This window comes from Bubalus kerabau, chromosome 6 (assembly GCF_029407905.1).
Source record: "Bubalus kerabau isolate K-KA32 ecotype Philippines breed swamp buffalo chromosome 6, PCC_UOA_SB_1v2, whole genome shotgun sequence".
Taxonomy (NCBI): domain Eukaryota; kingdom Metazoa; phylum Chordata; class Mammalia; order Artiodactyla; family Bovidae; genus Bubalus; species Bubalus kerabau.
The window spans coordinates 86,140,739-86,152,945 of NC_073629.1; the positions used below are offsets into that span (position 1 = coordinate 86,140,739).

At 37.9% G+C, this 12,207-nt stretch overlaps 1 protein-coding gene across 3 annotated transcripts in view; it reads left to right on the forward strand.

Moving 5' to 3' along the window:
- C6H1orf87 (chromosome 6 C1orf87 homolog) overlaps nucleotides 1-12,207 on the forward strand; it is a 95,638-nt gene that overhangs the window by 15,261 nt on the left and 68,170 nt on the right. For all 3 annotated transcript variants that reach the window (XM_055585668.1, XM_055585669.1, XM_055585670.1), the window contains one exon: nucleotides 10,590-10,824. In XM_055585668.1, coding sequence (XP_055441643.1) covers nucleotides 10,590-10,824 — 235 coding nt within the window. The remainder of the gene's footprint in view (nucleotides 1-10,589; nucleotides 10,825-12,207) is intronic.

Sequence of the window (12,207 nt, forward strand, 5' to 3'; positions counted from 1 at the left end):
TAGCTCACATCCTTAACCATTGCCTGAAATTATGTGTATATTTTGCACAACTATGGAAAAGACTTTCCTTTTTCATTTTCTATGCCATCGTTTATCAAACTTTAGTGTACATAAGAATCATCAGTGATGTTTGCTATCTCATATACAGGGTTATTGTTACCATCTTTCTAAATTCCATATATATGTGTTAGTATACTGTATTGGTGTTTTTCTTTCTGGCTTACTTCACTCTGTATAATAGGCTCCAGTTTCATCCACCTCATTAGAACTGATTCAAATATATGGCAAAATGAATACAAGATTGTAAAGTTAAAAAATAAAATAAAAATAATAAAAATAAGAATCATCAGTGATGTTTGATAAGAATTTTCTTGTCCAGCTTTCAGAAATTATGATTTAATAAGTTCAGAGTGACCTAAGTTTCTGTCTTATTATCCAGCACCCTGCAGGTGGTCTGAAGTTCAATCACTGTCTTTTTCTCTAAGAACAAGCCCTTCTTTCAGCTTCTCTCATAGAAATAACTTCCTTCATGGATTCATTTCTATTCCTCTTAAGCAGATTCAGTTTGACAGCCCTCTGTGATTATCTCTTTTACATACTCTATATTTTCAATTATCATTTTATATCATAACTTTGTTTAAATGTCTGCTTTCTCCACCTAACTATGAGATCTTTGAAGACAACACAGTCTAAAGATAGTGAGTGGGTTAGATTCTCACTGCAACCCAAAGAATGTAGTAATGTAGAGCTAAAAAACAAAACAGAAGAAAACCTCCATGGCATAAGTATGTCTAATGCTGTAGAATTGGATTAAGTGTAAAAAGAAGGTTTCAGAAGAGTAGGTATATTGGGATATCATCTCTATGAGTTAATTTATCCAAAGAAAATGAAAACGCTATTTGAAAAGATATGTGTATTCCAATGTTTATAGCAGCATTGTTTACATTAACTGAGAAATGAAAGCAACTTAAGTGTCCATCAACAGATGAATGGATAAAGAAGATGTGGTATACAGGCAATGGAATATTACTTAGCTGGAGAAAAGAATGAAATTTTACCATTTGTGACAGCATGGATAGAACTGGAGGATATTATGCTTAGTGAAATAAGTCAGAGAAAAACAAATACTGTATGTTTTCACTTATATGTGGAATCTAAAGAGTGAAACAAATGAACAAATATAGCAAGACAGAAGGGACTCACAGGTACAGAGAACACACTAGTGGTTGCCGGAGGGCAGAAGGGTTGGAGGAGGAACAAATAGGTAAAGGGTACTAAGAGGTACAAACTGATAGGTATGAAGTATGTATAAAATGTACAGCACAGGACATATAGCCAACATTTTATAATAGTTTTAAATGGAGTAAGTTTTATAATGATAATAAATTACTACAGTGGTAAAGAGTCTGTCTGCCAATGCAGGAGATGCAAGAGACATTGGCTTGATCCCTGGGTCAGAAAGATGCCCTGGAGGAGGAAATGGCAACCACTCCAGTATTCTTGCTGGGAAAATTCCATGGACAGAGGGGCCTGGTGGCTACCGTCCATGGGGTCACAAAGAGTCAGACACAACTGATCAACTGAGCATCCACAATGTCAGAAACTAATATCACATTGTAAGTCAATTATACTTCAATTTAAAAAAGAAAAAAAAAAAAAGTAAATCATACCAAAGAATAATTGGTGATTGAACTGGCTACTAATTTTGCAGCCAAAATGGCCCCAATTTGAGACACTATTTTTATTCCATAAATCAGTATAGAGTAAATGCCATGAAAAATACAGTTCAGTTATTTTCATTGATGTCACAATGTGGCTCAGTGCTATGAATGGGATATTTTAGAAATAACTTTGGGAGTGATGAACCTCTCGTCCCTGGAAAGGTACAAATCAAAGCTGAGGGATGGCTACTTAGGTGTTCTGAAAGGGACTCAATGCTTAGGTTGGAAGATGGACTAGGTACTTTTATATGTGATGTTTTTTATTAACATTTTAAAAGAGAATCAACATTCTGTTGTTTAGCAGTAGCCAGTTTATTTATTGTGGGTGTGAAATTGAGGAGAGATGTGAAGGAAGGAGTACACACTTTGGAGGCATGCAGACCTGGATCTGAGTTCTAGATCTCTACCTATTATCAGTTTATCAATGAGCAATTTACTTAACTTCTCTGGGGATTTGTTTTCACATCTGTGCAATGATGATCATAACACCTACCTTTCAGGATTATTAGTAAAACATGAAAAATGTATGTGAATTTATACACAGTGGTTGACACATAGAAATAAGAATTTAGGGCATGTTAGCTAGCATAATTAAATGATGAAGAAAGGATTTGGGCATAGGTCAGGAATTAATGTACTTTAAAAATCTTTCTGAAGACTAAACATCAATGATGATAATATATGGATGGCTCCATGGCGTTAAAGAGTCAAAAAACTCTCACACTCCATTACAACAACATCTTCTAAGTTAGCACTAGCTTTACATTTCAGCTTCCCCATGGAGTTTAGTGAGATTTTCAGCTGCACTCCCCTCCCGTCGCATTTTATTTTGTATTTTGTTGTTGTCTTTTTAAAAGAGAAAAGTCTGGTTGTGACGATTATCTGTTATTACTTCCAAATAAGAACATGCTTTCATTTACTGAAATTAGATCCCCATTCACTATGTTGGCACACTCTGGGCTGTCTCCTCCAGAGGGCTGGAGGCCTGTTAGATGGTACTCAGTTGGAAACTGGCAGCACTGAGTCTCTGCCAAGGCTGGCAGACCTTTAACATGGCATCTGGTGACCTTTTTGCTGAGCCCCCTGGGTCCTCCATTTGCGATTTGATGTTCTCAGCAGGGGTGTAATCCAAATCAAATGTGAGATCTGGTGAGATGGGGTTGCAGGGGAGGAGGGGCCGGTGTAGGATCTGTACATTGCTTTGGGCAGAGGATGCTGCTAGATACCCTTGCCATGTTTCTTTCTAATCCTGAGAGTCTGAGCTCTAATAGAGGGTAGCACTAAAGTCTAATCCTGAGACTCTGAGCTCTAATAAAAGACTGGTTTCCAGGAAGAGCCCAACGTGAAAGGGAACAATTGGACAATTTTCTCCTCATTTATTTATCATCCAGCCATACTGTCATTCTCCCTAATTGCTGTAGTTCCCAGATGACACTAAACTCTTCACAGCGCCCCTGAGAGCAGCAGCTGAGGTTAGAAGTACATATGAGGAAGCTAGCTGTGTCTTGTTTCCAAGATAGTATTGATGGCATTGTTTTTCCCTTTTTCTGAAATGGCAAATTTCTATTTTCAACAGTGCAGGTAGATAGCACACAAGCCTAGAAGAAAGAACTGTGGGTTTGTGAACAACATATCAACCAACGCGTGTTGACAAATTGTGCTAACAGCAGACACATGCCATTTCTCAGCTGGGGAGTCTTTTTCATGATAAATTGAAAGTGTTATGCATGTTGTTGTTTTTTAAAGCAGCTTTTACTTTAAACAGATTTAACAGATTATTTTTAATTTTACATACACTATGGCTGTTTTAACAGACAGGCAGTTATATTTCATAGTTCTCAGGCAATTTTATCCTAAGACTGCCCACAAAAGGATTTTAAAGGTCATGAAAGCAAAAATGATTCAACCCTCCTTGCCTTCATCCAGAAGAGTTAACTGTTTGCCCCATTACCATTTTTGCTTTTAAATCCTGCATTTCCTGCTTGGTGCCTTCTCTAATTTCTGTTTCTCATATATTCCCTAACTTCCACAGACTTTTTTTCCTGACTCTACTGGCACCTGGAACAATCAAGGTGCAACCAGGAAGATTTAGATTTAAATCCTGGCTGTACCTTTGCAAAGCCAGGTAGAATTAGACAATGATATAAACCCTCTGAACCTAAATTTTTCATCCTAAAATGAGAATAATATGAGCACCTACCTATAGGGCTGATCTAAAGATTAAATAAATGAATGTTTGTAAATGGCTATAATGTGGCTGTCATATACTTACTCAGTAATACTATTATTTTTGAAACCCCTGCAAAGTATAATTACTTATTTTTCTTAAGAACTTCAAATAGCACTGATTCTTTGTAACATTCTATTGACATTTATTTATATACCAATTAGGTATATTTCTTGTGGTCTTCCCTTGTGGCTCAGCTGGTAAAGAATCCGCCTGCAATGAGGGAGACCTGGGTTCGATCCCTGGATTGGGAAGATCCCCTGGAGAAGGGAAAGGCTACCCACTCCAGGATTCTAGCCTAGAGAATTCCATGGACTGTATAGTCCATGGGGTCGCAAAGAGTTGGGCACAACTGAGTGACTTTTACTTCACTTCTCTTAGGTATATTTCATATTATTTATGTAAATCTTATGCCAATTTCCTTTAACACTTTGTAGAAATATACCTATATAATATATAAAGTACACATCACAAGTATACCACTCACTCACTGACTTTTCACAAACATGAAATACCCTTGCAACAGACATCCCGATCAAGAAATGAATTGGTACCACATTCCTAGAAACACCCCTGATGTTCCCTGCTGGACTTTATACCTCCCTGCAAAGGTAACCACTATCCTGACTTCTAGAAACACGTTTATATCAATTGTTAACTTTATTGCTCCTGTATTTTTGGATAGCCAAATGAAATTAAATTTCTTAAGATCAGGGACTGTATATGTCTTCTCTCATTGAAGAACTTTATATTAAATATACACTCCCCCAACATTCCCAGTTTACTCTATTGCCATCCAGCTATACCTCTCTGACAAGTCTCCAGCCCTGGATGAAGCTCACTGTCTGCCTGCCTTGTATCTCCACGAGGACTGCAGCGCATGCATCCTCTCCAACTGGTGCCACAAAATCCGTGGTCTCCAGCCTTCGAGTGACCACTCGGTTGTGTCCAGCCAACCTTCCTTCTTTGTCTGATCAGCCATCTTTATAGCAGCTGTTTCAAGCCATATGCCCTTAAATTCAGACCTCCTACCCCAACATTTCCTTTCTTGAGACCCAGCAGGTAGTCATACCTTGTATGTCAAAGAGAAAATTTAAGCCGTCAGCAATTTGGCCAGTCTCCTGTCACCAAATGTTAAAATTTGCCTACATCCTCACCCATCTTCCTGCTACCTGACCCTGAGGTTTCATTTCTGTCTCTGTCTTCTCAGTGACAGTCCATCTCATTTTGTCAGGGTGCATCTTACGTCATCAATGATATCCTCTCCTTTTCCTTGGTCAGTTGGCTCTTCGTTTAAATGTGTTAAAGTCCCTACTGTCTTTAGTTTCTTTTATTTAATTTTATTTTTTATTGGAGTATAGTTGATTTATAATGTTGCACCAATCTCTGCTGTCTAGAGAAATGACTCAGCTATATAATATAGACGTGTTTTTACTGTCTTTTCCATTCTTTTCTGTTCTTTTCCATAATGGTTTATCACAGGATGTTAAATACAGTTCTCTGTGCTATATTGCAGGATCTTGTTGCTTATTCTTTCTATATATAATAGTTTACATCTGCTAATCCCACACTCCCAGTCCTTCCCTCCTTTACCCCCTCTCCACTAGTAGCCATAAGTCTGACCTCTATGTCTATTTCTGTTTTGTAGATAAGCTCATTTGTGCCATATTCTAGATTCCACATATAAGTGATATCATATGGTATTTGTTTTTCTCTGCCTGACTTACTTCACTTATGATAATTTCTACTTATATCCATGTGTTGCAAATGGCATTATTTTACCCTTTCTTGAGTCTGAATAGTATTCCATAGTATATGTATATATACCACATCTTTATCCATTCCTCTGTAAATGGACATCTAGTTTGTTTCCATGTTTTGGCTATTATGAACACTGCTGCTATAAACATAGGGGTGCATGTATATTCTTAAATTACAATCCTCTCCAGATACATGCCTGGGAGTAGAATTGCTCGGTCATTTGGTAACTCTATTTTTGTTTTTTTAAGAAGCCTCCACAATGTTTTCCATAGTGACTGTACCAGTTTGCATCCCCACAAGCAGTGTTTCCCTTTTCTACACACCCTCTCCAGCATTTGTTATTTGAGATTTTTTTAATGATGACCATTCTCATGGGTGTCAGGTGGTATCTCATTGTAGTTTTGATTTACATTTCTCTAATAAAGAGCAATGTAGAGCATCTTTTCATGTGCCTATTGACTATCATATGTCTTCTTTGGAGGAATGTCTATTAAGGTCCTCTACCCATTTTTTGATTGGCTTATTTATTTATTTTTTTTGTCGAGTTCTATGAGCTATTTGTATATTTTGCAGATAAACAGGACAATAACAAAGCCCTATCTGAAACCAATATTGTACTCCAGTCACCCCATTTCTCTCCTCTCCTGAAGCCAAAATTCTTCACAGAGGTCTTTATACTTCCTACCTTTGGTTTCTGATCCCTCCTCTTTTGTCAACCCACTTCTGTCTAGTGTCTACCTCTATCACCTCAGGGAATTCCTCATGTCAGGTTTCCTGATGACGTCCTGATGGCTTAACTCAATGGACACTTTTTAGAACTCACTTTTCTCAACAGCATGTGAGGTGTTGATTATGCCATCTCTCTGGAAACATTCTCTTCACTTTGTTGCTAAGACCACATTCTTCTAGTTTTTCTTCTACCTTACTTAGAATTTCTTCCAAGTCTCCTTGGAAGAAATTACAGGAGCTCTTCGCTCTGTAAATGTAGGTGTTCCTCTCAGTTCTTTCCTAAGCCTTCTTTGCTTCTCATGCTGCCATGACTAGGAGAATTAATGTAAAAAATATGCATATGTCAATCTTGGCCTTATTCAAATCAACAAGTGTTGTAGCAATTGTTTTATGCCCAGATTATACGATATGCTTGAAAATGGGTCCTTTCCACTACATCAATCAGATCAGATCAGATCAGATTAGTCGCTCAGTCATGTCCGACTCTTTGAGACCCCATGAATCGCAGCACGCCAGGCCTCCCTGCCCATCACCAACTTCCGGAGTTCACTGAGACTCACGTCCATCAAGTCAGTGATGCCATCCAGCCATCTCATCCTCTGTCGTCCCCTTCTCCTCCTGCCCCCAATCCCTCCCAGCATCACAGTCTTTTCCAATGAGTCAACTCTTTGCAGGAGGTGGCCAAAGTACATGGAGTTTCAGCTTTAGCATCATTCTTTCCAAAGAAATCCCAGGGCTGATCTCCTTCAGAATGGACTGGTTGGATCTCCTTGCAGTCCAAGGGACTCTCAAGAGTCTTCTCCAACACCACACTTCAAAGGCATCAATTCTTCGGCGCTCAGCCTTCTTCACAGTCCAACTCTCACATCCATACATGACCACAGAAAAAACCACAGCCTTGATTAGACGAACCTTTGTTGGCAAAGTAATGTCTCTGCTTTTCAATATGCTATCTAGGCTGGTCATAACTTTCCTTCCAAGGAGTAAGCGTCTTTTAATTTCATGGCTGCAGTCACCATCTGTAGTGATTTTGGAGCCCAGAAAAATAAAGTCTGACACTGTTTCCACTGTTTCCCCGTCTATTTCCCATGAAGTGATGAGACCAGATGCCATGATCTTCATTTTCTGAATGTTGAGCTTTAAGCCAACTTTTTCACTCTCCTCTTTCACTTTCATCAAGAGGCTTTTTAGTTCCTCTTCACTTTGTGCCATAAGGGTGGTGTCATCTGCATATCTGAGGTTATTGATATTTCTCCCGACAATCTTGATTCCAGCTTGTGTTTCTTCCAGTCCAGCATTTCTCATGATGTACTCTGCATATAAGTTAAATAAACAGGGTGACAATATACAGCCTTGATGAACTCCTTTTCCTGTTTGGAACCAGTCTGTTGTTCCATGTCCAGTTCTAACTGTTGCTTCCTGACCTGCATGCAGATTTCTCAAGAGGCAGATCAGGTGGTCTGGTATTCCCATCTCTTTCAGAATTTTCCACAGTTTATTGTGATCCACACAGTCAAAGGCTTTGGCATAGTCAATAAAGCAGAAATCGATGTTTTTCTGGAACTCTCTTGCTTTTTCTATGATCCAGTGGATGTTGGCAGTTTGATCTCTGGTTCCTCTGCCTTTTCTAAAACCAGCTTGAATATCAGGAAGTTCACGGTTCACATATTGCTGAAGCCTGCCTTGGAGAATTTTGAGCATTACTTTACTAGTGTGTGAGATGAGTGCAATTGTGTGGTAGTTTGAGCATTCTTTGGCATTGCCTTTCTTAGGGATTGGAATGATAACTGGCCTTTTCCAGTCCTGTGGCCACTGCTGAGTTTTCCAAATTTGCTGGCATATTGAGTGTAGCACTTTCACAGCATCATCTTTCAGGATTTGGAATAGCTCAACTGGAATTTCATCACCTCCACTAGCTTTGTTTGTAGTGATGCTTTCTAAGGCCCACTTGACTTCACATTCCAGAATGTCTGGCTCTAGGTCAGTGATCACAACATTGTGATTATCTGGGTCATGAAGATCTTTTTTGTACAGTTCTTCTGTGTATTCTTGCCATCTCTTCTTAATATCTTCTGCTTCTGTTAGGTCCATACCATTTCTGTCCTTTATCAAGCCCATCTTTACATGAAATGTTCCTTTGGTATCTCTGATTTTCTTGAAGAGATCCTTAGTGTTTCCCATTCTGTTGTTTTCCTCTATTTCTTTGCATTGATCGCTGAAGAAGGCTTTCTTATCTCTTCTTGCTATTCTTTGGAACTCTGCATTCAGATGTTTATATCTTTCCTTTTCTCCTTTGCTTTTCACTTCTCTTCTTTTCACAGCTATTTTTAGACCTCCCCAGACAGCCATTTTGCTTTTTTGCATTTCTTTTCTATGGGAATGGTCTTGATCCCTGTCTCCTGTACAATGTCACGAACCTCATTCCATAGTTCATCAGGCACTCTATCTATCAGATCTAGTCCCTTAAATCTATTTCTCACTTCCACTGTATAATCATAAGGGATTTGATTTAGGTCATACCTGAATGGTCTAGTGCTTTTCCCTACTCTCTTCCATTTAAGTCTGAATTTGGCAATAAGGAGTTCATGGTCTGAGCCACAGTCAGCTCCTGGTCTTGTTTTTGCTGACTGTACAGAGCTTCTCCATCTTTGGCTGCAAAGAATATAATCAATCTGATTTCGGTGTTGACCATCCGGTGATGTCCATGTGTAGAGTCTTCTCTTGTGTTGTTGGAAGAGGGTGTTTGTTATGACCAGTGCATTCTCTTGGCAAAACTCTCTAGGCATAATGCATAGCTATTTTTTTTAATTTATTTTTCTTGATAATAAAATAATATTTCTTCATGTCAGAAATTTAGAATAATAACTTTATTATATAGTATAATATGGTATATAGTATATAATATAGTATAATGTGGGCTTCCCAAGTAGCTCAGCGGTAAAGAATCCACCTGACAATGCAGGAGATGCTGGTTCAACCCCTGGGTCAAGAAAATCCCCTGGAGAAGGGAACGGCTACCTATTCCAGTGTTCTTGCCTGGAGAACTCCATGGACCGAGGAGCCTGGTGGGCTACAGTCTGGGTCACAAAGAGTTGAACATGACTGAATGACTAACAACAGTACAATGCCTGTAGTATAATGTGATATCCTGGCTTCTGTTAGGAGGTTCTTACTGTTTACTTCTGACATATTTCATTCTACATATATTATGCACTCTCACACAAAGACACATTTTTTTATACATGAGTTTATATAGTTGAGATAATTATCTTTTTCATTTATTTGTATAACAAGACATTTTTTCATTAAAATTATTTGTAACTATTTTAATAGCACCATACATTATCTCATACAAACATAGAATGAAACACTCAACACATCCATCTATTAATAAATAGTTTAAAATTTTTCTTTTCCACATTTTTTACTTAATATAAATTCTTAAAAATTGACACTAGGTCAAAAATTTTAGCTTCCTGACCCTTTAATATGTTTAGTCTTGTCACCCACTATAAGAATTCTATTTATTTATGTGACCATGAGCATTTGTATTTTTTATTTCCAAAGAAGTTTTCTATATTTAAAACAATACCGTGTCATTGTTGTAACTTATGTCTTTTAGTTATTAAACAAAGTTGCATAATTTGTAGATTTTTGTTTTTATATAAATTTCTTTGAGTCATTCCTACAATTTTTCCCCCTCTATTTAATATTAAAATTAAATGGAGGACTACTGAGAGAAAAAGAAGCCTTCTGGCGAGACAATTAAGGAGAGACACAGAGCAGAACTGGAGCTGGCAAAATGCCTTGACTTTCTTCTTTTTCTAGTTGTAAACACTGAAAATACCTGTTAGACTTTTAAGAAGAAAGATAAGTAATAACCTTTAGGGTTCATCTTTGAAACTGCCATTTCTTACAGTAAGGATTTTAGAGCAGATGGATAGATTATAAGGAAGGTAAAGCCTGAGAAAATAACATGGTTTCTGTATGGTTAATGATCCCTAGACAAATAACTAACGTTTACTTCTTCATTCAGTCATGTAAATTACCAATATTCCCACCACCAGACTAACACCTGCCTTTTCTTATGCCAGCTTAGTGCAGGTGGAATGTGCCATGAGTAACAAAGTACAAAACTTGTTTCTTTGCAGCAAGGAGAACCAGAACTTGAAGGCAGAAACTCAAACAGTGCACCAGAAATCAGTGACTGGTGATGCAAAGCAGATCGGTGGAGACCCACCAGCTCCGATTGATCCCATAGATCATCAAATCAATCATGACCCAGATGATGTGAAAGAGAGCAAGCACCAAGAGAACAACCAGAAACCAGAGGACAACGGGAAGCTCCTAACAGGAGCACTCAGTTGTAGATTTCTGGATGGCAAAGTGAGTAACAAATTCTTAAACTTTTCTTGGTAATTGGCTAGGAAATTCAGTTGGGTTGGAAACACAGACTCACATCAACACATGCTTGTCCTAATGGTAATTAATACATTTTGCATCAAATAGAATCAAAATCATTTTTTAAATCTGAAAATGAATTTTGAGGTCATTCTGTATATTGCATCTTCACTGACCGCTAACTGAATTGGTCAACCTACTCTGTGGCTAAATGATAGTTATACAGTGATGCATCATCACTTGTGCAAATTTGGGGTGTGTTGGAGGAGGAGGGTTTGTCTGCTTTAATGTTATAGGAAAAGATAATTTATTTTTAAAATCCAATGAAATCATGTCTAGATATCAAAAAATTATCAGCCCTAAACTATCTTGATAGAAATGTTAATACATTATCACTGCCCTCTGCTAAGAATCAACCAAACAATCCACAACAGATTAACTTGATAATGCTGAATCTAAATGATTATTAATTTGTAATTAAAAAGCAAGAGTAGCAGCAAGAGAAAATTGGACCCAATTAAGACCAACTAATGATTCATTGGTAACAAAGTACCATTTCAAAAAATTGCTGAAATTGCAATTACACCAATATATAGAGGAGGAGTTCTGTAGCACTGCCAAGAATGGAGTGACAGTTGGATATTTTAGTAGAATACTGGATTAGAGTCTGCGGTAAACTCTAACATAACTATCCTTAGTTTATCATTTTAATAGCCCTTTCTAAATCACTCAGATGCTCACTAGTTTTCAGTCATGAGAATTCATTAGAACTCTGCAAAAATTACAATATGGAGTGGCTACCAGTTCACCAATGGACCTCAGACCATGTTCTGCAAGGTCTCAAACACTGGGGACTTCTCATTTTTCTCCTAAAATTTTTATTGATCCTTCTAACTGTACTATATTATATACTCATGTAGAAATTTTGGAAAATGGAAGAATATAAATAAGAAAAAATAAAATGCAAAGAAAAATAATAGTTTATTTCTTTCTCATCTTTTTTTCATGCATAGATACCAAATATGAATCATCACATATATGTTCTTTGTCATCCTGGTCTATTCACTTCATATCCAGAATTCTCCCACAGCTTCAAAAAATTCATCCTAAGCATTACGTTTAATGTCCCTGTGAGAGTCATACTCAGAACTAACACTTAGAATTTGCTACGTGCCAGGCACTATTCTAGCTTCCCTGGTGGTTCAGGCAGTAAGGAGCCTGCCCTCAGTGCAGAAGATCCCAGTTCTGGGTCGGGAAGATCCCCTGGAGAAGGGAATGGCAACCCACTCCAGTATTCTTGCTTGGAGAATTCCATGGACAGAGGAGTGGGCTTCAGTCCATGGGGTCACAAAGAGTCGGACACGGCTG